General features: G+C 41.4%; 1 protein-coding gene across 1 annotated transcript; it reads left to right on the forward strand.

Annotated features, from left to right (window-relative positions):
* Window positions 1-27,227, forward strand: LOC311132242 (uncharacterized protein). The gene is made up of 3 exons (XM_084165472.1): window positions 1-100; window positions 22,651-23,214; window positions 23,335-27,227. The coding sequence occupies exons 2-3, from the start codon at window positions 22,672-22,674 to the stop codon at window positions 23,416-23,418; spliced, it is 627 nt and encodes a 208-aa protein (XP_084021598.1). The 5' UTR covers window positions 1-100; window positions 22,651-22,671; the 3' UTR covers window positions 23,419-27,227.
* Window positions 27,228-27,417: the final 190 nt, after the last annotated feature.

Here is a 27,417-nt window from a genome sequence, read left to right on the forward strand (position 1 = left end):
GCTACAACACAGCGAGAGAGCAGACACACCTCTCGAAAATCAAAGGAGACTTGAGAGGGCACTTCTGATATCTCGCCTGGACCTTCCTCCGTCATATCAGGTAGGCTACAGTAGGCTATTAACGCGCCTGTATATGTTGTTTACAGCTACTTATTTGCCCCAGTATCTGTGCGTTAGAAATGTCGACGATACACGTCATATTCAACGTCGAAATCTAACGCACAGATACTGGGGCACTACCCTGCTTATTATTTGCTTAGGCTACTGTCTATTTGTTCTTGCCGTCGGTCGGTGTCAGTAAATGAACGCCAAAGGGAATTGTTGAATCGTTCGTATTAAATAGTTTCTCTGCATTTCGCTGATTCAGCGTTTTGCTGAGCCAGCGTTTATTTAGGATGAGCAGAGAGAGGGGACACCTGTGGCTTTTTGGTGCGTTGGTAGCAGTCTTGTTATACTCCGCTTTTCCTGGCCACAGTAATAGCCTACAGTGTAGTGATATAAATTGTATTATCGCGCTGTAATTGTATGGATATTGAGATGTAGCCTATAAGCCGCGTAGGAGTCGATAGGCTGTATCATTTTACCCTGAACATTGTGTATAACATAATAGTAAACACAGGATATCTCATAGTGTCGGTTTATAGATAGAGAAGTAGGTTGCGAGAGTATTCATGCGTTACGTGGTGGTGATTATTATAGGCTGCTATATCTGGGCATCTGTCTGTTATTCGGCTCTCTTCCCGCTTCTCTGGTGGTCATCGTATCACACAAATATCCAGAGTTTCGTTCACGCGGATACTGGCTGGGTGGGTGTGATGCAATTAATTCGATGAGGTCAGGTGACAGTATGTTCTTTAGGCCCTCAACACTACTTATTTTATTTGTCATAGGCCCAGTGTTGTAGTACTCGGTCTCGAGACAACATAATGAGTGTCTCGGTGTCGGATACATTTTTACTCGGTCTTGACTCGGGTCTCGGACAGTGAGGACTCGTAATTTCTTCCCGAGACCAGCGGAGTGAAAAACTCATCATTATCAGCTTCCATTCATTCAGCGCATAAAACTGCTACACCAGGCCAAATATATATACATTTACATTCCTTTCTTGAAACATTAATATCTTATCGCCTATTGAAAACTGGGATTCCTACTTTACTCGTAACATTACTATCCTTTACTTTAGTTGAAAAATATCCTCAAACTTTGTAGGAATTTATTTGACTTGCTGGTAGGGAAGAGTGGGGGAAATTGTTGACAAGTTGCAGCCTCACTATTAGACATGTGTCGAGCGTATTGGACTTTCAGTGTGTGACAGGCTCCTGATGCTGAAAGGACAGCAACCATAATACCAGCGCACTCATGTAGGTCAGAGAGCGCACTTTTTGTAAAACACAAAGTGCCAGTGGTATAGTGGAGGCTATACGCAGGTATACACCCTATACCCACTTTGTTTTTCAGTCGGCATTGCCTCACTTCTTCTTAATCCCTACTGTTGCGTTTCAAAGTAGTGTAGTGGAGGTATACGACTTAGTAATTATGTAGTACAATAGAGAAATAATGCACAAAGTAGTTTCAGCGGAATATCATCTGCAGACAGCAAGAGTGTGCAGCTCACAGAAGAATGACATCGGTAGCTGGTAGGTAGGAAAGATGTTTCAACTTATATCTACCAGTAAATGCTAACTAAGGCAACAATGGGTATGCAAACTAGGTATTCAAAAAGTTTGGTCCTTAGTCTTGGTTAGTAGGCTATTTGCGATGCGCAATTCAGTCATCATGCACTGTTTGCATTAACATTTCTAAAGGCTTTTCCAAAAAAACTTCCAAATTAAATGTTGACCGCAATGTAGGCCTACCTGACATAAATATATAATGCTGATTTGTATCAATGGGGAGGCATTTTGTTTTGCTCAATTGAATTAAAGGGCAACTACACACTCCAAAAATATATTTTTTAGATTTTTTCTAGACCTCAAAAATGGTCTTCTGAGGTTTAAGGATTGTTGTGGACTTAGAACGTCACATTTCTGTCGTTTTTATTAAATTTTTTAAAGTGTGATTTTGAGAGTGAAAATCTGAAAAATCTATAAGAAAACATAGGATTTTTCACACATGGCGCCTTTCCTTCACACAGGACCCACTTCTCCAGGCACCACTACACCAACGCAAAGGGCGGATGGAAAGACCGCAGTCACACACAGCATGATGTTAAAGGATAAGCAGTCCATTCACTCAGACAAAATAAGACCTTAGGTCCCAATCATAAGAATAAAAAAACACAATCATTAGGCCAAGCATTTCCCAATTGAAATGTACAACTATTACTTCCCATTGCAAAAAACATTTCATGTTTAGCACACAAAGTAACCAGTTATCTAAAGTTTAAATGCAACAATGTTCCACACACAAGTTATTTCCAAAGAGATGGCTAACAGCACGCGAGCTGCAATAAAAAACACAGTTCATCTCACCAGATAATCATTTGAAACTTAACTTCTTGTTGAAAGTTATTCTTGAAAAGGGACAAGCTAACAAATGAGCAGCAACATCCTCTTCGATAACACCTGCTGCAGCCGCTGCAAACTAGCCTATGACAAAAGCTAGCTAGCTAGACCGTGGGAAAACTACTGCTCGCTATTGCGCAGTGGCCTATTGGCCTTCGAGAAGGCAAAAGTTTCCATACATTTTGGTAAAAATGGTCCCACCCATTACAACTCAATGTGATTGGTTGATTCCACTGTCACTCCAAAATTTGCCCTAATACTGTTGAATGGCAGATGCCTTCTATCAAACGTCTGATGGCATAGCCAATGGCTGACTTGGCTAGCTAGATTTATCTCCCCAGAGACCACCAAAGGAAAAAGCCTGATTTGGATATTTTTTCCTCTTCAGTGTTAACCCTTTCCTTTCTAACAAAAACTGAAGAGATTAAATCAGAACATAATTATTTTTATTATTTTATAAATCTTTAGCATTTATCTGAAAGCGTAGAAGGCCTTCATTGTTCCCCACTGTGTTTGGGTTAGTAATAATTTGTAGAGTGGCTCTATATGCCTTCAGCATGCATTTGTTTCCCCATTCTGAATGTCTAAAGTATCTATGTTCTTCTGAAATATGAACACAGAAATACAAAATTACAATCATGGTCTTGAATTGGACTCAAATTATTTTGGTCTTGACTCGGTCTCGGACCCATCGTCTCTCTACTGGTCTCGGTCTTGACTCGGTCTCGGCCCCTCTCCATTCTTGGTCTCGACTCGATTTGCTCCGGTCTTGGTCTTGAATCGGTCTCTCTTTAGGTGGTCTCGAACACGACACTGCATAGGCCTATGATATAAACACAATTTTTATATTTAAAAGCAATAGGTGTCCTCAACTGTCTGCTAAATAATAGGCTAGGCTTTTGATCTCAAGAAATTTCTGGAATTATTTCCTTTTCCCTAATTAACATATTGCATGTGGTTATTCCTGTCACCTTATAGATAAAGATCAATAGTAGATTTTGAACATATGAAAAATGGCTTAATAATCCAGGTCAAGTTGAGTTAGGCCTACTCAGTATGTTGTCAATTACTCCTCTGTTTACCTTTTGGTGTAGTTTACATTATGATAATATATAGTTTCCCTGTAAACATTTACAACAACACTTTCACCTGGGCATAATAATACAGTAGCTGTGTCCTCTACAAATCTTCATGTCCAATCTCTTCCAATCTGATAAGAGAATAGGTGCCTTAGGGTGAAGTATTGCTTGCAGTATGCTAAATGTTAACAAATTCGAAACAAATTTCAAACATACTGGGTTATACAACAGAACTAGACCTAAAATCAGTGCTAAAGGGCTCACATATTCATAGCTCATTAGAACGTGTATGGTTAAACAGATATGTAGAGCTACAATGAGAAACTTTCACAGCAATGTTGTTGTTTTACACACAACCCAGTCTGTCCATCCCACTTTGCCCAAACCCTTTCTCTCCCAATACTGAAGCAGTGTAAACAGTATTGATTGGCTGAGGATTGACAGCATGGTTGCAGTGGCATGTATTCATGGTTGCAAGTGAAAGCCAGGCTTCCCCAAATATTTGACCAATAAAAACAAATACAAATTATAAAATCATTTCTCTTTCATCTCTGTTTTCATAATTTTCCTTCAATTCGCAAGTGGTTGAATCTCACCCGGAGAAATCATCAGTGAGAGAAACAGTGCCCATGTCTCTGATGCTGTCTGGACCATTAACGTGTTGCAACTGTAGCATTTGATTGATTGATGCCAGCAAGCATTTGGCCAATTAGCCAATCAGCGTTGAGCTGAGCTCGACTGTGGGCTATCCCCAAGGGAGGCCAGTTTGGATTTGACTTCCTACCAATCAAATCATACCCAAAGCGTCATTGTCAGAAAAACGTGTCTGTTTCCGGTCTGCTTGTGTTGTTGACCTGCAGTAGCTAACCTGCAGTAGCTAACTTGCACACACACACACACACACAGACACACAGAAATCAGTACCATGGGCAGCCACATGATAATTAGGAACGTTGATTGGACTAAATTGTTTTTGATATCTTTGTTTGTTTTCACTGTATTAAACTAACCATATATAACCTTATTGATTTGACAATGTTTAAGTTGAAATGGTGCTGGAATAGCGGAGACAGTGCTCCTGTTGTCTTCGTGCTGACCTGCGGTAACTCTGTGGTTCTAAATCAGTAGTTGTTTAGTAAACTGTCAAACATTAACTTGCTTGACCATGCTGTAGGTCATGTAACTGTTTGTTACATGCAATATTTGCTTTGTGGACTTCACCGGCCAGATGTTGCTCTCCGGTTTTGTGATGAAACAAACGTATGTGTAGTTGAATTTATTCCGCCGCTGTGTGACTGTCTTTTTGTTGTCACGGCCTTATTGTATATCACGGTGGCGTATAAACTAACGGGTTATAGAGCAAACAACTAAATTATGTCAACATATAGGTTGTAATATGGCTTTTATACTGGCTTGGCTTCCACAATGATTTTACACACCCAACGCTACTGCATGGTTGTCATGGTTGCAGAACACTGCTACATCAAAACAGAGGCAAACTTTATTTTTTCCAAGTGATCAATCATGCTAAAGTGTTCTGGGATCCCAAAGTAAAACCAAAATACATATTTGGAGGACATCTGAATATAAGAAGTTTGGTTCCAAAGTGTGACGAGATTAGATCATTGCTTACTGGGTCGAGTCTACAGTTGAAGTCGGAAGTTTACATACACTTAGGCTGGAGTCATTAAAACTTGTTTTTCAACCACTCCACATGTTTTGTTAACAAACTATAGTTTTGGCAAGTCGGTTAGGAAATCTACTTTGTGCATGACACAAGTAATCTTTCCAACAATTGTTTACAGACAGACTATATCACTTATGTGGTCCTCTGTAGCTCAGCTGGTAGAGCACGGCGCTTGTAACGCCAAGGTAGTGGGTTCGATCCCCGGGACCACCCATACACAAAAATGTATGCACGCATGACTGTAAGTCGCTTTGGATAAAAGCGTCTGCTAAATGGCATATTATTATATATTATTATTATATACTTATAATTCACTGTATCACAATTCCAGTGGGGTCAGAAGTTTACATATACAAAGTTGACTGTGCCTTTAAACTGCTTGGAAAATTCCAGAAAATGATGTAATGGCTTTAGAAGCTTCTGATATGCTAATTGACATCATTTGAGTCAATTGGAGGTGTACCTGTGGATGTACAGTGGGGAGAACAAGTATTTGATACACTGCCGATTTTGCAGGTTTTCCTACTTACAGTGGGGGAAAAAAGTATTTAGTCAGCCACCAATTGTGCAAGTTCTCCCACTTAAAAAGATGAGAGGCCTGTAATTTTCATCATAGGTACACGTCAACTATGACAGACAAAATGAGAAAAAAAATCCAGAAAATCACATTGTAGGATTTTTAATGAATTTATTTGCAAATTATGGTGGAAAATAAGTATTTGGTCAATAACAAAAGTTTCTCAATACTTTGTTATATACCCTTTGTTGGCAATGACACAGGTCAAACGTTTTCTGTAAGTCTTCACAAGATTTTCACACACTGTTGCTGGTATTTTGGCCCATTCCTCCATGCAGATCTCCTCTAGAGAAGTGATGTTTTGGGGCTGTCGCTGGGCAACACAGACTTTCAACTCCCTCCAAAGATTTTCTATGGGGTTGAGATCTGGAGACTGGCTAGGCCACTCCAGGACCTTGAAATGCTTCTTACGAAGCCACTCCTTCGTTGCCCGGGCGGTGTGTTTGGGATCATTGTCATGCTGAAAGACCCAGCCACGTTTCATCTTCAATGCCCTTGCTGATGGAAGGAGGTTTTCACTCAAAATCTCACGATACATGGCCCCATTCATTCTTTCCTTTACACGGATCAGTCGTCCTGGTCCCTTTGCAGAAAAACAGCCCCAAAGCATGATGTTTCCACCCCCATGCTTCACAGTAGGTATGGTGTTTTTTGGATGCAACTCAGCATTCTTTGTCCTCCAAACACAACAAGTTGAGTTTTTACCAAAAAGTTCTATTTTTGTTTCATCTGACCATATGACATTCTCCCAATCCTCTTCTGGATCATCCAAATGCACTCTAGCAAACTTCAGACGGGCCTGGACATGTACCGGCTTAAGCAGGGGGACACGTCTGGCACTGCAGGATTTGAGTACCTGGCGGCGTAGTGTGTTACTGATGGTAGGCTTTGTTACTTTGGTCCCAGCTCTCTGCAGGTCATTCACTAGGTCCCCCTGTGTGGTTCTGGGATTTTTGCTCACCGTTCTTGTGATCATTTTGACCCCACGGGGTGAGATCTTGCGTGGAGCCCCAGATCGAGGGAGATTATCAGTGGTCTTGTATGTCTTCCATTTCCTAATAATTGCTCCCACAGTTGATTTCTTCAAACCAAGCTGCTTACCTATTGCAGATTCAGTCTTCCCAGCCTGGTGCAGGTCTACAATTTTGTTTCTGGTGTCCTTTGACAGCTCTTTGGTCTTGGCCATAGTGGAGTTTGGAGTGTGACTGTTTGAGGTTGTGGACAGGCGTCTTTTTATACTGATAACAAGTTCAAACAGGTGCCATTAATACAGGTAACGAGTGGAGGACAGAGGAGCCTCTTAAAGAAGAAGTTACAGGTCTGTGAGCCAGAAATCTTGCTTGTTTGTAGGTGACCAAATACTTATTTTCCACCATAATTTGCAAATAAATTCATTCAAAATCCTACAATGTGATTTTCTGGATTAATTTTTCTCAATTTGTCTGTCATAGTTGACGTGTACCTATGATGAAAATTACAGGCCTCTCTCATCTTTTTAAGTGGGAGAACTTGCACAATTGGTGGCTGACTAAATACTTTTTTCCCCCACTGTACAAAGCATGTAGAGGTCTGTAATTTTTATCATAGGTACACTTCAACTGTGAGAGACGGAATCTAAAACAAAAGTCCAGAAAATCACATTGTATAATTTAAAGTAATTAATTTGCATTTTATTGCATGACAGAAGTATTTGATACATCAGAAAAGCAGAACTTAATATTTGGTACAGAAACCTTTGTTTGCAATTACAGAGATCATACATTTCCTGTAGGTCTTGACCAGGTTTGCACACACTGCAGCAGGGATTTTGGCCCACTCCTCCATACAGACCTTCTCCAGATCCTTCAGGTTTCGGGGCTGTCGCTGGGCAATACGGACTTTCAGCTCCCTCCAAAGATTTTCTATTGGGTTCAGGTCTGGAGACTGGCTAGGCCACTCCAGGACCTTGAGATGCTTCTTACGGAGCCACTCCTTAAATCAAATCAAATTTTATTGGTCACATGCGCCGAATACAACAGGTGCAGACATTACAGTGAAATGCTTACTTACAGCCCTTAACCAACAGTGCATTTATTTTAAACAAAAAAGTAAGAATAAAACAACAACAAAAAAGTGTTGAGAAAAAAAAGAGCAGAAGTAAAAAATAAAGTGACAGTAGGGAGGCTATATATACAATAGAATAAAGTGACAGTAGGGAGGCTATATATACAGGGGGGTACCGTTGCATAGTCAACGTGCGGGGGCACCGGCTAGTTGAGGTAATATGTACATGTGGGTAGAGTTAAAGTGACTATGCATAAATACTTAACAGAGTAGCAGCAGCGTAAAAGGGATGGGGTGGGGGGGCAGTGCAAATAGTCCGGGTAGCCATGATTAGCTGTTCAGGAGTCTTATGGCTTGGGGGTAGAAGCTGTTGAGAAGTCTTTTGGACCTAGACTTGGCACTCCGGTACCGCTTGCCGTGCGGTAGCAGAGAGAACAGTCTATGACTAGGGTGACTGGAGTCTTTGACAATTTTGAGGGCCTTCCTCTGACACCGCCTGGTATAGAGGTCCTGGATGGCAGGGAGCTTTGCCCCAGTGATGTACTGGGCCGTACGCACTACCCTCTGTAGTGCCTTGCGGTCAGAGGCCAAGCAGTTGCCATACCAGGCGGTGATGCAACCAGTCAGGATGCTCTCGATGGTGCAGCTGTAGAATTTTTTGAGGATCTGAGGACCCATGCCAAATCTTTTTAGTCTCCTGAGGGGGAATAGGCTTTGTCGTGCCCTCTTCACGACTGTCTTGGTGTGTTTGGACCATGATAGTTCGTTGGTGATGTGGACACCAAGGAACTTGAAGCTCTCAACCTGTTCCACTACAGCCCCGTCGATGAGAATGGGGGCGTGCTCAGTCCTCTTTTTTTTCCTGTAGTCCACAATCATCTCCTTTGTCTTGGTCACGTTGAGGGAGAGGTTGTTGTCCTGGCACCACACGGCCAGATCTCTGACCTCCTCCCTATAGGCTGTCTCATCGTTGTCGGTGATCAGGCCTACCACTGTTGTGTCGTCGGCAAACTTAATGATGGTGTTGGAGTCGTGCCTGGCCATGCAGTCATGGGTGAACAGAGAGTACAGGAGGGGACTGAGCACGCACCCCTGAGGGGCCCCCGTGTTGAGGATCAGTGTGGCAGATGTGTTGTTACCTACCCTTACCACCTGGGGGCGGCCCGTCAGGAAGTCCAGGATCCAGTTGCAGAGGGAGGTGTTTAGTCCCAGGATCCTTAGCTTAGTGATGAGCTTTGAGGGCACTATGGTGTTGAATGCTGAGCTGTAGTCAATGAATAGCATTCTCACGTAGGTGTTCCTCTTGTCCAGGTGGGAAAGGGCAGTGTGGAGTGCGATAGAGATTGCATCATCTGTGGATCTGTTGGGGCGGTATGCAAATTGGAGTGGGTCTAGGGTTTCTGGGATTATGCTGTTGATGTGAGCCATGACCAGTCTTTCAAAGCACTTCATGGCTACAGACGTCAGTGCCACGGGTCGGTAGTCATTTAGGCAGGTTATCTTAGAGTTCTTGGGCACGGGGACTATGGTGGTCTGCTTGAAACATGTTGGTATTACAGACTCAGTCAGGGACATGTTGAAAATGTCAGTGAAGACACTTGCCAGTTGGTCAGCACATGCTCGGAGTACACGTCCTGGTAATCCGTCTGGCCCTGCGGCCTTGTGAATGTTGACCTGCTTAAAAGTCTTACTCACATCGGCTACGGAGAGCGTGATCACATAGTCGTCCGGAACAGCTGGTGCTCTCATGCATGCTTCAGTGTTGCTTGCCTCGAAGCGAGCATAGAAGTGGTTTAGCTCGTCTGGTAGGCTTGTGTCACTGGGCAGCTCGCGGCTGTGCTTCCCTTTGTAGTCTGTAATAGTTTTCAAGCCCTGCCACATCCGACGAGCGTCAGAGCCAGTGTAGTATGATTCAATCTTAGACCTGTATTGACTCTTTGCCTGTTTGATGGTTCGTCGGAGGTCATAGCGGGATTTCTTATAAGCGTCCGGGTTAGAGTCCCGTTCCTTGAAAGCGGCAGCTCTACCCTTTAGCTCAGTGCGGATGTTTCCTGTAATCCATGGCTTCTGGTTGGGGTATGTACGTACGGTCACTGTGGGGACGACATCATCGATGCACTTATTGATGAAGCCAGTGACTGATGTGGTGTACTCCTCAATGCTGTCTGAAGAATCCCTGAACATGTTCCAGTCTGTGCTAGCAAAACAGTCCTGTAGCTTAGCATCTGCGTCATCTGACCACTTTTTTATTAGCCGAGTCACTGGTGCTTCCTGCTTCAGTTTTTGCTTATAAGCAGGAATCAGGAGGATAGAGTTATGGTCAGATTTGCCAAATGGAGGGCGAGGGAGAGCTTTGTATGCGTCTCTGTGTGTGGAGTAAAGGTGGTCTAGAGTTTTTTCCCCTCTGGTTGCACATTTAACATGCTGGTAGAAATGAGGTAGAACGGATTTAAGTTTCCCTGCATTAAAGTCCCCTGCTACTAGGAGCGCTGCATCTGGATGAGCGTTTTCCTGTTGATTAATGGCCTTGTACAACTCATTCAGTGCAATCTTAATGCCAGCATTGGTTTGTGGTGGTAAATAGACAGCTATGAAAAGTATAGATGAAAACTCTCTTGGTAAATAGTGTGGTCTACAGCTTATCATAAGATACTCTACCTCAGGCGAGCAAAACCTTGAGACTTCCTTAGTATTTGATTTTGTGCACCAGCTGTTGTTTACAAAAATACAGAGACCGCCACCCCTCGTCTTACCCGAGTCTGCCGTTCTGTCCTGCCGATGTAGCGTATAGCCTGCTAGCTGAATGTTGTCATTGTTGTCATTCAGCCACGACTCCGTGAAACATAAGATATTACAGTTTTTAATGTCCCGTTGGTAGGATAACCGTAATCTTAAATCGTCCATTTTATTATCCAAAGCTTGAACGTTGGCTAATAGGATTGATGGGAGAGGCAGTTTACTCGTTCGCCGTCGGATCTTTACAAGGCACCCCGACCTACGTCCACGGTATCTCCGTCTCTTCCTCACGCGAATGACGGGGATCTGGGCCTTGTCTGGAGTCTGTAGAATATCCTTCGCGAACGCCTCGTTGAAGAAAAAGTGTTCGTCCAACGCGAGGTGAGTAATCGCTGTCCTGATATCCAGAAGCTCTCTTTGGTTATAAGAGACGATGGCATAAACATTATGTACAAAATAAATTACAAATAACGCGGAAAAACACACATAATAGTACAATTGGTTAGAGGGCTGTAAAACGGCAGCCATCTTCTTCCGGCGCTGTTTACACACTCACTCCTTAGTTGCCCTGGCTGTGTGTTTCGGGTCGTTGTCATGCTGGAAGACCCAGCCACGACCCATCTTCAATGCTCTTACTGAGGGAAGGAGGTTGTTGGCCAAGATCTCGCGATACATGGCCCCTTCCATCCTCCCCTCAATATGGTGCAGTCGTCCTGTCCCCTTTGCAGAAAAGCATCCCCAAAGAATGATTTTTCCACCTCCATGCTTCACGGTTGGGATGATGTTCTTGGGGTTGTACTCATCCTTCTTCTTCCTCAAAACACAGCGAGTGGAGTTTAGACCAAAAATCTCTATTTTTGTCTCATCAGAACACATGACCTTCTCCATTTCCTCCTCTGGATCATCCAGATGGTCATTGACAAACTTCAGACGGGCCTGGACTTGAGCAGGGGGACCTTACGTGCGCTGCAGGATTTTAATCCATGACGGCGTAGTGTGTTACTAATGGTTTTCTTTGAGACTGTGGTCCCAGCTCTCTTCAGGTCATTGACCAGGTCCTGCCGTGTAGTTCTGGGCTGATCTCTCACCTTCCTCATGATCATTGATGCCCCACGAGGTGAGATCTTGCATGGAGCCCCAGACCGAGGGTGATTGACCGTCATCTTGAACTTCTTCCATTTTATAATAATTGCGCCAACAGTTGTTGCCTTCTCACCAAGCTGCTTGCCTATTGTCCTGTAGCCCATCCCAGCCTTGTGCAGGTCTACAATTTTAACCCTGATGTCCTTACACAGCGCTCTGGTCTTGGTCATTGTGGAGAGGTTGGAGTCTGTTTGAGTGTGTGGACAGGTGTCTTTTATACAGGTAACGAGTTCAAACAGGTGCAGTTAATACAGGTAATGAGTGGAGAACAGGAGGGCTGCTTAAAGAAAAACTAACAGGTCAGTGAGAGCCGGAATTCTTACTGGTTGGTAGGTGATCAAATACTTATGTCATGCAATAAAATGCAAATTAATTACTTAAAAATCATACAATGTGATTTTCTGGATTTTTGTTTTAGATTCTGTCTCTCACAGTTGAAGTGTACCTATGATAAAAATTACAGACCTCTACATGCTTTGTAAGTAGGAAAACCTGCAAAATCGGCAGTGTATCAAATACTTGTTCTCCCCACTGTATTTCAAGGCCTACCTTCAAACTCAGTGCCTCTTTGCTTGACATCATGGGGAAATGAAAAGAAATCAGCCAAGACCTCAGGAAAAAAATTATAGACCTCCACAAGTCTGGTTCATCCTTGGGAGCAATTTCCAAACGCCTGAAGGTACCATGTTCATCTGTACAAACAATAGTACGCAAGTATAAATACCATGGGACCACGCAGCCGTCATACCGCTTAGGAAGGAGACTCGTTCTGTCTCCTAGAGATTAACGTACTTTGGTGCGAAAAGTGCAAATCAATCCCAGAACAACAGCAAAGGACCTTGTGAAGATGCTGGAGGAAACAGGTACAAAAGTATCTATAGCCACAGTAAAACAAGTCCTATATCGACAACCTGAAAGGCTGCTCAGCAAGGAAGAAGCCACTGCTCCAAAACCGCCATAAAAAAGCAAGACTACAGTTTGCAACTGCACATGGGGACAAAGATCGTACTTTTTGGAGAAATGTCCTCTGGTCTGATGAAACAAAAATAGAATGGTTTGGTCATAATGACCATCGTTATGTTTGGAGGAAAAAGGGGAAGGCTCGCAAGCCGAAAAACACCATCCCAACCGTGAAGCACGGGGGTGGCAGCATCAGGCTGTGGGGGTGCTTTACTGCAGGAGGGACTGGTGCACTTCACAAAATAGATGGCATCATGAGGAAGGAAAATGATGTGGATATATTGAAGCAACATCTCAAGACATCAGTCAGGAAGTTAAAGCTTGGTCGCAAATGGGTCTTCCAAATGGACAATGACCCCAAGCATACTTCCAAAGTTGTGGCAAAATGGCTTAAGGACAACAAAGTCAAGGTATTGGAGTGGCCATCACAAAGCCCTGACCTCAATCCTATAGAAACTTTGTGGGCAGAACTGAAAAAGTGTGTGCGAGCAAGGAGGCCTACAAACCTGACTCAGTTACACCAGCTCTGTCAGGAGGATTGGGCCAAGATTCACCCAACTTATTGTGGGAAGCTTGTGGAAGGCTACTCAAACGTTTGACCTAGGTTAAACAATTTAAAGGCAATGCTACCAAATACTAATTGAGTATATGTAAACTTCTGACCCACTGGGAATGTGATGAAAGAAATAAAAGCTGAAATAAATCATTCTCTCTGCTATTATTCTGACATTTCACATTCTTAAAATAAAGTGGTGATCCTAACTGACCTAAGACAGGGAATTTTTACTAGGATTAAATGTCAGGAATTGTGAAAAATTGAGTTTAAATGTATTTGGCTAAGGTGTAGGTAAACTTCCGACTTCAACTGTAGATTTTTTAAAATGTCTTACAGAAACCTGGCTTCATGATAAAATGTTAACGAATATGATTGATGTTCCTGGATACAAATGTTTTAGAAGAGATAGAACCACTGGTAGAGGAAGGGGGCATTTTTATATATATTAAGGACTCCATTAAGTGCAAAGAAGTGAGCCATCTATGGAATGTGTAGGTGTAAATGTTCATCACAAATGAATTTTTATATTCTAGTTGTGTATAATCCACCTGCATGTAATGTACAATATTATGCAAAATTAGAATAACTATTTAAAGTGGAACTGACAGCGTTTTAACTACTGCAGATATGAAACAAACAATCATATCAGTCAAAAATATCAAATTCCCAGTTCATGCTTCAAAACCAACTTTATAAGAGGTTTTAAAAATAGTTTATATTTGACTCAATTCCATGACATACAGCAAGGGATTGTTGGCAGAATAGATGGATGCAAATTCAGTGCATGATTAATATAATTCCCCAATACATTTCTTGGTAGTCCCAAAAAATATTGCTATCAGGTTGTAAATCACAGCTGGCCTGGTACATTGTTTGCTGCCTCCACCCATTCGGGATGCACTGTTTCATTTTCAATGACTCAATATTTTGAACAAAAACGGACAACTGTAACTAAGGCTGGGAATGTCAATACAATTAAACTAGCAAGGGCAATTATCATAAGTCCGTCATAATGTGGCTAATAGGATAGTGCACGTGTCAAACACATGGCCCGCGGGCCGACTAGGACACACAAGCGAGTATAAGTGAGTCAACAGTTAAGTCATCTACTTTATGAAATTACAGCCTGATGCGCTCGCATCGGTGAATTCAACTTCAATTGCATTGCTTTCGTGTGTCCCGTTTACAGCATGCAGTGGAGGGAAAGTCTACAGACACATGCCACAGTCCTAGCTAGGCTACTAAAATGTTGCAGTCTTGCTTCGGTTTTTAAAGCTTGTCAATGAATAACCAAAAAACAAAACCTGCAACAAAACACCATGCAAAGGAGAAACATGTTAGCCTATTACAGCAACATTTGAGTAGTAGCCTAGACTGGTTACTCAACTACAATACATTCTGAGAGCACCATACAGCAATGCTGCATTCAACCGCACCGGTGATCCATACGGTGCAAAAAAATGAAAAACATGTTACATATTTCAATGTTACATCAACCTATAGCTATGTTTTTGTTATATTGAGTTATTAAATCGTTTTTGATTAGGGTTGCAGCATATTATGCACAGTTGCAAGCATAGCAGCAAAGGCTGGACAAATATGATTTATCTGTTTTCTTTTAATATGTTAAAATACTATATACAGCATCCTATGTACATAAGGATAAAACAATGGGCCGCGTATTTGTTATTTTTTTTCTCAATATGTCCCGTGCGCTGACTGAGATTTACAACCCTGAGCTAGCTTATCTGTTTATATAGCTAGCTATTTATTTAGCAAGTTAAAAACATGGAGCCTAACATTAGCTAGGTGCTGGGAGGATGTCATGTCATTGGGGGAGTGGTTAAGTGACCGACTATTTCCCCTCATATGTGACTCGTTTCAGGAAACTAGGCGTATGTCGCGCGTCACTACTTCACAGGAGATGAATATGGGGGGGGCAGAAATGCCTTCTGGAACATGTGAACTTTCATTTGCCTTAATACGAATAATAAGGGTTTTCTAATGATCAATTAGCCTTTTAAAATGATAAACTTGGATTAGCAAACACAACGTGCCAGCCATTGGAACACAGGACTGATGGTTGCTGATGATGGGCCTCTGTACGCCTATGTAGATCAGCCGTTTCCAGCTACAATAGCCATTTACAACATTAACAATGTCTACACTGTATTTCTGATCAATTTGATGTTATTTTAATGGACAAAAAAATTGCTTTTCTTTTGAAAATAAGGACATTTCTAAGTGACTGTCACGAGAATTTCTATCTCTAATTCAACCAAAGCTTGAATCATTACCAGCGGTTGTAAGGCTCTGGTTTTAATCATAAATGATTCAAGGTCCACAACCAGCAAGAATGATCTGTATGTTTAATCATGGAGAGCTCTGCCGCCAAAAAACACATATACAGCTTTTATACCACTTCACACAAAGGCACTTTGCGCCGCCCACCTTTAGGAGGCCTTTAACCAGTTTCTCAGTCCCCTTCATCCTGGAATGTTTGTCTCAGCAGTTTCTAACTCACCCCCTCTGTTAGTGGGTTTATAATGATAACCCTAACACAGTTCACACAGTCATCATCAGTATTGGGGTTAACAATTTTAGTCATAATCATAATCCCTCTATCAATCCACCCTTTGACTAAATTTTTACACCCTTAGGATAAATGTATTTACAAGCATGATCAATCTGATCTTCATATGTCAGAACTAATAAACGTTTCATCCAATTGCGGTCTTTCAGGGTCAAAGTCCTCGTCATCCACCAAGCCTGGAGGATCGTTTTTCACATTCCACTGGTCAGAGTCCGGATTCCCTCCATATCTCACCATCGGTTGAGACACTGCATTCTCCAACGCCTTACTCACCCTCGGACACAGGGAACAAGACAACCACATAATACAAGAATACCCATATAAACGCTGGCTGCCACCAAGATGGTGGCTGCTATGGTTTTCCATTTACCAAACATTTCATCAAACCACCCTATCCACGATGTACTAACTCCTGAGTTCTCAGCTCATTCTTCACTTAGAGCAGTTAATTCTGCAAGAGCTCTGGTGACCGTCCCATCCGGTGTGGTGTTGTTAGGGATAAATGTGCAACAATGGCTTACCATTCTATAGACACCGCCCCTTTCTGCCTGATCTAGAGCCAACGTCTTTTCCTAAGTCATGAGTGAGATGGCGGATAATTGTTCAGAGATCCCTTTCACTGCATCCCTAGTCTGGCCAATAAATCGTTGTTGGTCATAATAGATATCATTAATCCCATCCACATTTTTGTTTATTGTCACCCACCAAAAGAACATGGTAGTAAACCCTTCCCCTAATTGCTTGGTATCCATCCGATACCCCCCCCCCCCTTGGTATCACATCCATCTAAATAGGGCTATTCTCCTTCTTGTTAACTCCTCCTGCGTCTGTTTAACCCTTTCCTTGGTTCCTGGTGACTAATTCTAACTAGCTGAATCAGTAGAACTAGTGCGCACGTATCTAGCCACCCTTTTGGTATTCTCTGCCTTTACTGGCACACGCCCACCACACATCGGTTACAGGGGCTGTAAGATTCAGAATTCTCTCCTGTACTTCTGAACTTAAGTCATTCACATTACTACTATCTCCAATTGATAATTGGTGATGTCTTTGTTTCTCTTTACCCCCCATCTGGATGTTCAGTCCCGCCCGGTCTCATATCCCCATCCCCAAGTGTATTTAAACACTTGAGTCTAGGAACAATCCGCCGTGGGGGCCGAACACGAATATAATGGGATTTTATAATCCCAAATTGCTTATTGACATGTACCCCACCCGTTGGCTACGTCCCTAACCCTTATTTTGAATCCTACAGTCTGCCCTTCTCTGACTCCCATTTTGTAGGCCACTCGTCCCTGACGGTCAGTATGTCGGGTCGCTTCTCTTCTCTTTTACTTCTTAACAATGGTAAGGGCATAGCGTAATTGGTGGTGGATCTTGACATATCAAGACCATTGCCAAGACTATGATGCAGCTCAAGTCACCCATATTCCCAAAAACCGCTAACCCTCTCCTGTCCTCAGTCTTTCTGCTTGGTACTACCCCATACTCACACCCTGAGAACACACTACAGTGATGATAGGTCGGGGTAGGAGATCTTCGTTAACAGAGGTGATCCCCAGACCCTATTGGTTCAGTTCTTCTCTCTAACTCTGCATGTGTTCAGTGGTGCTTGTATGTGTTCTTACCTTTTTGCAGTGGGTAACGTGGACCCAGGTTGCTCTTTCTGCTATTCTAATGGCAAAGGCAGTGACCAATATAACCTGATAGGGCCCTTCCCAACAGGCCTGCTTCCAGTCTGTCTTCTTTAGGGACTGGATGCTCACCAGTTACCTGGTTAGATAGAGTGGGTCACCTTCTCCTTTAGTTCACCTGTGGGGCACAAAACCTCTGACATACGGGTGTGGTTAATAAACTACCTTCTCACGAGTTCTGCTAGGGTGCTCTCAATTTCTATTTCTGACTGCTCCGGTCCTCCTAACTCGGGCATTCTGTATGGTCTACCAAATCCCTTCTCCAATTGCAATAACCATTCTTTATCTGGAGTCCTCCTGATCGTCATTAATACGATCGTAGACCTTGTACCCCATTTCTTCCTGCTCTCCTGTGTGTTTTCCTTAACCCCGCTCTAATCATACCGTTCACATCAGTATTCTCTTTCTAGACTGTATCTAAAAAAATGTTTTTAAGTATTTTGTCCTCTCCGTTGTATATTTATTATTTAATCCTACCATCTACTATCATCCCCCCTCTTGACACATGTCTCTGCCCATGTGTCAATATTACCACCTACCTAAACAATCACTTAGGTAATATTGGTAATTTATCATCCAATTGCCATCCCTTATTTATTTTTGAGACTGTCCCTTGCTTCTTTATTGCTCATCCCACTTCCTTTGTCTATTATGGCGGCTAAATTCGACTTTAATTCAGTTCAGAATCAATAGTAATCCAATCAATCTCTTATCTTGTAAAAACACTCATGTTTAGTTCAAACTCTGTTCTACCCCGGCACTCCCGGGCTTGACCTGAAGACTGATGGTTGGACATGACAGGTCCATACTTAAATCTTTCAAACCTAACACAAACCCCGCTTCATGCTGTAACCAATCAAGAAGATGGCAAAGGAAAGAAAGGTTTTAGCCTGAACTCTGCTCAACCCTGGCAGCTTTTTCCTCTCTGTTTGAGGAGAGAAGCAAAAGGCTCCCTTCTGCTTTCATTCACTGATAATGTAGGACAGCCATAGGACAGCCATGGATTTCCACATCACTTACACACCTCTAAAACATTTAATCTAACCCATAACACATTAATTACTACTGCTCATTCTCTTGCTACAATCTGCAAATGTACCAATAAATTATCTTACCATCATCCTAAAAATTCATAAATGTTACTTATCCCAAGTGTTCATTAAGTCCTCATGACATTTATTCTCATAAGAAATCATGTATACCCTAAACTCAGTCAAAACCGAAAAACTCCATAAAATTCACTGTGTGTGCTCCTTTAAGACTTATCACCTTTGAACTGTTGAAAACCCCCTAAATTCAAAATAACAACCCTTTATAAACATCATACTAGGTGTGTTGTTTTTTTATTTGAAAAACCCAATTGAAAAACAACAACCAAAATAGCCAGGCCCCACTTAATTTGGTAGCTCACTTTTACGACGTAAATACTGCCTAACTCCACTAAACTGCTCCCCCTAGCCCTGGGCAACATTCCAATGAGATAAACTAATCTCTTTCTCCTGGAAGAGGAATTATACATTTTGTTAACCTTCAATTACCATCAGTAATCTAAAGATGGTAAGTACACACAACACATGATACAGATATCCCCAGTCCTAACTCATCAATTATCGTTTGTATCAATCTAATTCCTCATAACTAATCCATAAAACCACTCAAAATTCCTCGAGTATACAATGATTATGTTGTAATTGATTACCCTTCAGATCATATCCTCTTTAAATCTCACAATGATTACTGAAACCCTAAATCTGCTCCATGTGATCTCATCTCAAATGATCCATTATCAATTATTTGATCAACACCATAGGAAAATCTGTCTCCCCTTCCATTGTTCCTGTCGCCCCTGTAAATGTCATATTTCATTCATTAGCCAATACAATCACATACTCCGTGTAAGTAAGACATATTTTATCCCAGGCATTCCCTTAACATAATGCTACAGGAGACTTCCATCAATCCTGGAAGACACTATATAATACCACGTTTCATTAAGTTCACTGCACCTTCTAATATAAACCTATAATCCCTTTCTATTAATTTAATCATCGCAACCTGTTGCATTGATGTTTTTAAAATATAAACCTATTGTTTAATAACTTCATACTTATAACCAATGTTTATACAATTCATCATCCTAATAGTCACAACTATATCCCATTGTTCAACGTACCATAAACAGATTATCGTTTTAGAAATCACCAATTTAAAAACTAACGTAACAACATTAACCATCCTCTATTGCTGTAGTAGCGTCATGTTTGGTTCAGTTTATTTATTACGATAGTATGTCCATAATACTTCTCTATTCTCAGTAGTTTTTAACTCTCACCTCATTCGGCAACACACAAACTCTCTCCCCGCACCTATTCCTGTTGAATAAGTGAGCCTTTCTATTTAACCCAACCCACGCTACAAATCACCAAACCAAATACTCAGTAGTATCCGGTTACCACCCATACCAGCTGTTGAATTCCACTCATACATACAGATTTCACCTTATGCCATTGAAATGCCCAATAAACCATAATAGTTCAATGGAACCCTATATTGGCTTTCTACTATATTATACATTACTTCTATAACCACATTAGTTATGGTCCGATTACCCATTAAACCTTATCACATGATCCAACAACGGTACAACCTTAAACTCATATTCTCTACTTTCTCACCCATGACGTACGTCTACGTTTGGGTGAGCAAGTTCATACGTATATATCGTTAGAAATGTATAGGTACCTCCCAAATAATCGCTTCGTGGTGTGTTTAGCCAATTCTTAATCGACACAAATCACTTCAAACTTTTTACCTGTGGAACCAAAAAATTGACTGTCATTTCCAGGACACTGCCCTTTCCTTTATCTCTGCAGTCGCGATGGTTATGACCTGTTTTATTACAGTATTTACACGGGGCCCCACACTCTCTTGCAAAATGACCTTCCTTGTTACAGTTAAAGCACTTCCTCTTATCTCCTCCCCTATTCTGCCTCCCTGGCTTATTATAGCTATCTAATCTCTTCAACTCTGTGTTTAAATTCTCTAGTCTTTCCTGACTCTTCCGAGACTCCAAAAACCATACTCTCGTTGTGTCTAGCTCCCTAGTCTCGCTGTTTCTTCAAATGCGTTCTGCAATTTACATGCATCTGCCTAATCATAGCCTCTAATTTCTCTACATTAAGATGCCCAATAAATCCATACCTCTTCTCCCAAATGGATCCATAATAAATATTCCTTTGATCTCTTCCTAACCTATATCTTTCATCCCCCGTTAATTCTCGGACCTCTTTAGAATATTTATTTCCCATGGTAGAAAAATAAGAAAAAAGTTTAGGAATAATTCAATCAATAATTATTTTCTTTGGGACTTATTATTAGGTGCGACTTTTGAGCAAATGTTATGATCTGCTTTTGTAATCAACCATTTAAATGATTCAACCTGTAACCCAGTGTTTTAAGACCCCAGTTTCATGAAAGGGATGGGACAACCATTTTTTTCTCACGCAACCCCGTCCCTTCCTTGAAACAATTATCGCGTATTTCGATGGATCATTAGGTCTCACACGTATACAACCTTATATGATTTTTTGCTAACACTATCCGTAACCCATAGGTCGTAAAGCTCTAGTTTCATGAAACAGACAGAGCAAATCCCCAGTTGTTTATGAATCTTGACTTGTTTAAATGTATCTATCTCCCTTCCTGTTTATATTGTAAACACTGTACCCAGTACAATCTCAATATTAACTAGTTTATTTTGGTATTGGCCTATTACCTTGAGTCATTTCAGACCCCCTTCCTTCCTTTAAGTTACTGTGCTTTACCACTCTAGAATATGGCAAGTCTTATGAGATTTTGGTAATTATTCTCTGCCTTTCACAAGAATTACTATTCTTATACAAGTTCAAATCATTTCACCAAAATCCATGAATAAAAATTACTGACCTCATCCTTGCAGTTGGGATTTAAATGTTTTTTCAGATCTCGTCAAGGTCTTTATCATTCATAAGGTTAATCACCGGCCTGTTTATAACCTTAACGTCAAAGGCCAGGTCTATTCTATACGGATGCTATCATCCGCCCGTGCACGGTTTTCGGTGTCCTCAGAACGACAAAGACGTATTTTTGAGATCCGGCTCGAATGACCATTTGTCACGAGAATTTCTCTCTCTCTAATCAAACTTAATGCTCTGAATATTTCCCAGAGGCTCTGGTTTAATCATGAATTAAACAAAGGTCCACAACCGGCAAGAATGATCTGTATGTTTAATCATGGAGAGCTCTGCCGCCAAAAAACACATATACAGCTTTTATACCACTTCACACAAAGGCACTTTGCTCCGCCCACCTTTAGGAGGCCTTTAACCAGTTTCTCAGTCCCCTTCATCCTGGAATGTTTGAACACAGGACTGATGGTTGCTGATGATGGGCCTCTGTACGCCTATGTAGATCAGCCGTTTCCAGCTACAATAGCCATTTACAACATTAACAATGTCTACACTGTATTTCTGATCAATTTGATGTTATTTTAATGGACAAAAAAATTGCTTTTCTTTTGAAAATAAGGACATTTCTAAGTGACTGTCACGAGAATTTCTATCTCTAATTCAACCAAAGCTTGAATCATTACCAGCGGTTGTAAGGCTCTGGTTTTAATCATAAATGATTCAAGGTCCACAACCAGCAAGAATGATCTGTATGTTTAATCATGGAGAGCTCTGCCGCCAAAAAACACATATACAGCTTTTATACCACTTCACACAAAGGCACTTTGCGCCGCCCACCTTTAGGAGGCCTTTAACCAGTTTCTCAGTCCCCTTCATCCTGGAATGTTTGTCTCAGCAGTTTCTAACTCACCCCCTCTGTTAGTGGGTTTATAATGATAACCCTAACACAGTTCACACAGTCATCATCAGTATTGGGGTTAACAATTTTAGTCATAATCATAATCCCTCTATCAGTGAGCCCAAACTTTTGAACGGTAGTGAGGCAAATGCCTTTCACTGAGCTGTGTAAAGACAGACTGACGGGTGAGACAATTTAAATGTATCTTAATGTTCTTTTGTTGTTGTTTGCAGGTGCACTATCCTTCTGACCCTATGCAGCCAGGTCCCATCTACTTTTTAACTCCTCACAAGTGTGGCTTGTTTTGTGTCTGCTGTGAAGGAATACCACAAGTCAACTACTTGATTGATGAAGGCATGTCATCCAGCAAAGGCAGCAGCGCAGTCATCAACTACATGCACCATTTCTTCAACTACGGAGTTGGGGAAACGCGTGTGGACCTGAATTGTGATAACTGCAGTGGCCAAAACAAGAACAAGTTTGTGCTCTGGTATTGTGCCTGGTGGACCATGCACAAGCTCCACCCCAGTCTGGACCTGCACTTCCTGATCACAGGCCACACCAAGTTTGCCCTCGACTGGTGCTTTGGCCTCATCAAGCAGTGCTTCAGAAAGACCAGAGTGAACACTTTGTCCGAGATTGCTGGTGTTGTGAAGGACAGCACTGTGACGGGTCAACATCCCACAGCTGGTTGGACTGGAGGATGGTACGGTGCTGGTGGAAAGCTATGGCTGGCAACAACACCTGACTCCGTACTTCAGGCTGCTGCCACAGATCAAGCAGTACCAGCACTTCAGGTGAATATCATTTTCATTGCATTGTATGAGGTTATTCTTCTTATCTAAACTTGGAAGGTGAATTGATGTTATGCAAGGTGGTAATATCTTAATTTTTTTGTGTTATTTCCTGTTTTACAGCTTCGATGCTCTGGAGCCTGGTGTTGTCGCCAAGGAGCGTTCGGACTCAGTCGGGACCAGGTTTCAGCTGCTGCGCAACGCTGACATCCTTCCTCCCATAGATGGTCTGCCTGTACAAGACCCACCTGGACTGGACACAGCTAGACAAACTTTTATATTTTTGAGAAGATCAGGGAGTTTTGCGACAAAGAGGCTATGGACATCACATGCCCTGCACCAAAGTCAAGGGCAGGACAGAAACAGGCTCTCCGAATATAGATTCCCTTGTTCATGCGTGGTTCGGATGGACCAGTTCATCACTGGGTGCGAGTTCCCAGTGTAAAAATATTGACACTATCTATTTTTGATATTGCTGCTATGTCTTCTAATATTTTTATCTGGACACTTTCTGTTTACCTGGAATTTTTCCTTATTGTAGGCTACTACTTTTACCACTTTTAGTCTTAATCTTTATTAAACTACTCACTGTTTAGCACATGACTTCACATGTGAAACCTTAAAGAGATGAGTGGGGCTGGCTTAAGAGGGTGTGAACAATGCTGAATGGGTGTAGACAAAGAAGAGCTCTCCAGTAGGTGTACCAAAACATTCAAGGGCCATTTTCTCAAAAGTGTGGTTACAAGTTTATCAACTTTCTAAGCAGAATTACTTTCCCATTGTTCCTCAAATGCAGTGTATAATATACAGTTTTGTAGCTCTGTGTCTCTGCTTTTATCCAATGTAAAAATCACAATTTCAAATGTTGCTACATAAGACCGGCGGTCGGTCACAAATGTGAAAAAAGTAAAGGGGTCTGAATACTTTCCGAATGCACTGTATGTAACTGAAACTGTGTCATAAAGCTTGTACAACGGCATTATCACAAATGCTGCATTTGCCCAGTATTCTTTTCATAGTTCTTCAAGCTCTGTCAAATTAGTTGTTGATCGAGTGGCGGGTGGTTCGAATCCAGGCTCTGTCGTAGCTGGCCGTGACCGGGAGACCCATGGGGCGGCGCATAATTGGCCCTGCGTTGTCCAGGGTAGGGGAGGGAATGGCCGGCAGGGATGTAGCAGGGATGTGGGTTCAATTCCCACGGGGGGCCAGTATGAAAAATTAAATAATGTATGCACTCACTAACTGTAAGTCGCTCTGGATAAGAGCGTCTGCTAAATGACTAAAATGTAATGTAAATGTAATCATTGACAACAATTTTCAGATCTTGCCATAGATTTTCAAGTAGATTTTAAGTCAAAACTGTAACTCGTCCACTCAGGAACATTCACTGTTTTCTTGGTAAGCAGCTCCAGTGTAGATTTGGCCTTGTGTTTTAGGTTATTGTCCTGCTGAAAGGTGAATTATCCTCCCAGTGTCTGGTGGAAAGCAGACTGAACCAGGTTTTCCTCTAGGATCTTGCCTGTGCTTAGCTCCATTTAGTTTATTATTTATCCTGAAAAACTCCCCAGTCCTTAACGATTACAAGCATACCCATAACATGATGCAGCCACGACTATGTTTGAAAATATGGAGAGTGGTATGCACTAATGTGTTGTATTGTTTTTGCTCCAAACATAACATGTTGTATTTAGGACAAAAAGTGAATTGCTTTGCCACATTTTTTGCAGTATTACTTAAGTGCCTTGTTGCAAACAGGATGCATGTTTTGGAATATTTCTATTCTGTACAAGCTTCCTTTTTTCAGTCTGTCAATTAGGTTAGTTTTGTGGAGTAACTACAATGTTGTTGATCCATCCTCAGTTTTCTCCTACCACAGCCATTAAACTCTGTAACTTATTTAAAGTCACCATTGGCCTCATGGTGAATTCCCTGAGCAGTTTCCTTCCTCTCCAGCAACTGAGTTAGAAAGAATGCCTGTATCTCTGTAGTGACTCTGTGTATTGATACACCATCCAAAGTGCAATTAATAACTTCAACATGCTCAAAGGGATATTCAATGTCTGCTTTTTTAAATGTTTACCCATTTACCAATAGGTGCCCTTAATTGCGACACATTGGAATTCCTCCCTGGTCTTTGTGGTTGAATCTGTGTTTGAAATTCACTGCTCAACTGTGGGACCTTACAGATAATTGTATGTGTGTGGTACAGTGATGAGGTAGTCATTAAAACCTCATGTTAACCTTTTCACGCGTGAGTTCTAAATATGAGTGAGGTTTTTTTTATGTGCGTGATGTCAGAATGCACTCACTTTTCCAAAATGTGATTGTTACGCAACAGGACAGTAAACCCACGCTGCCCTCAAACCAAGGCATGCTGCTTGCTAATTATCTATAGGCTATGTTTCAACTTATTATTATTTTCTAACAAGTTTTATTTTATAACAACCGTTTGAATTGAGGTGTGTTCTGCCTCCTCATTAATTCACTGTAGAAGTAGCCCATTTCACTGTTGCGGACAATTTATGGTTGAGGCTTTATTGAGCCGGACAAACTTTTCTCTTCGAGAGCCCAAGCACTTCCCTAGTGTTTCCCCAGATCAATTATGTAGACATTTTGCGCATCTCCAGTCAGAACAGAACTTGCACTTACTTTTTTTTCCCCTGGCACATTTTCCGGCTGGCACCCATATTGCCATCATTGTTGTTTTCCATACTAATAATAACTTTGGACATGTGTGCGTTCCTATCAAAGTACAGTAAATGCCTTATTACGCTATTAATATAGTTTCTGTATATCGTGTTGTCGTTTCTACTGTAGCACACCGTATTATAATAATAATAATAATAATAATAATATGCCATTTAGCAGACGCTTTTATCCAAAGCGACTTACAGTCATGTGTGCATACATTTCTACGTATGTATGGAGCATAATGTATTTACTGTTTTATACACGTTTTCAAGTACTGGTGACATGTATTCCGGTTCTTGCATAGATTGTAATGTATGATGTGTGTAAAATACATTTTGGAAGGTTATACTGATTTATGATGAGTTGATGCTAAGCTAAATGCCAAATATGTGTGGCGCCATGTTTGTTGACATCATACAATGCATTCTGGTTGTCACGTAAACTTCTGTCAGACCAAAGATTTTCTAACAAGACGGGATGGTTCACTCAACTGACTTAGATTGTAACTATCGTTACTCAGGGTTGCCAGCTCAGACCCCCCCTTTCCAGGGGTTTTATATTTATTTAGTTTATAAACTTCTCCTGTGCTTGCCCCCCATTTATTGATTAATCCTCCATCATAGTAATATTTCCTGCATCATATCTCCCCATGATACCTTCCTGTATTTCTACCCCCCATGGACTTGAAATCCCCCACAATGGAAATGAACCCCCCCCCCCCCCACAAACCCCCCTAAATGGTTTCACTCAAATCTGGCAACACTGTAGCTTTCACTCTATGTTTAGGCTAGGCCAGTAGGCTTGTATTTGGGATGATGATTTGTGAGGTGATAACATTTTATTTGCTTTGTAATTTTTCAAAAACTGTAAACGACTTGTGAAGTCATGTGCTCCTGTTCTTGTATACATTGTAAGAAGTACATCGAAGATTTGTAATATACTTAAAAGAGGCCAAACAAAGTTAATATTTTTTGGGCAATGGGGGCAGCCATCTTTGACTTTGTTTATTTGCGTTTTATAGTGAATGGCATTCTGGGATTAGGGTGTTTTCGCTTGACAAACATAAACAAACATGTCTGCCATCATAAAGAAGTTTCTGCTGTTAGCTTAGTTGGCAACACTATTACATTTCTCCCTTGTGCTCACCAGAGATGTGGTACATTGTAAACAAGTCTAGCTGTTAGGTCGCTAACTTATGTTTTTTGTCAGCGCAACCTATTATTTAGACTGGTTTATGGAATGAGTTTGGCTGTGGATGTGTTCCGTGTGATGCTTGGATAATGAAGTTCGCATTTATCTTTTAAATTAAAGGTGAAATTGAGGAATTACTTTTTGAAGACTGTTTTTCCCCATCAGTACAAAACATTGTTTTGATGCTTTTCAGACAACAATGCTGTTTAGAAAATTCAGGCTGTAACACATCAAAATGTTGGGGTATGAAAACTTTCTGAACGTGCAATGTAGGTTAAATTACCAGAGATTCTCACGTATACTATATTAGGCTATCGGTATAAC

This window comes from Coregonus lavaretus, assembly GCF_964263955.1.
Source record: "Coregonus lavaretus genome assembly, chromosome: 7".
NCBI classification, from domain to species: Eukaryota; Metazoa; Chordata; class Actinopteri; order Salmoniformes; family Salmonidae; genus Coregonus; species Coregonus lavaretus.

Excerpts from the sequence above, each read along its gene's own strand:
- LOC311132242 (XM_084165472.1), top strand. The coding sequence starts at position 22,672 with ATGCAGCCAGGTCCCATCTACTTTTTAACTCCTCACAAGTGTGGCTTG. Across the intron at positions 23,215-23,334 it reads AAGCAGTACCAGCACTTCAG|CTTCGATGCTCTGGAGCCTG; the intron begins GTGAATATCATT and ends CCTGTTTTACAG.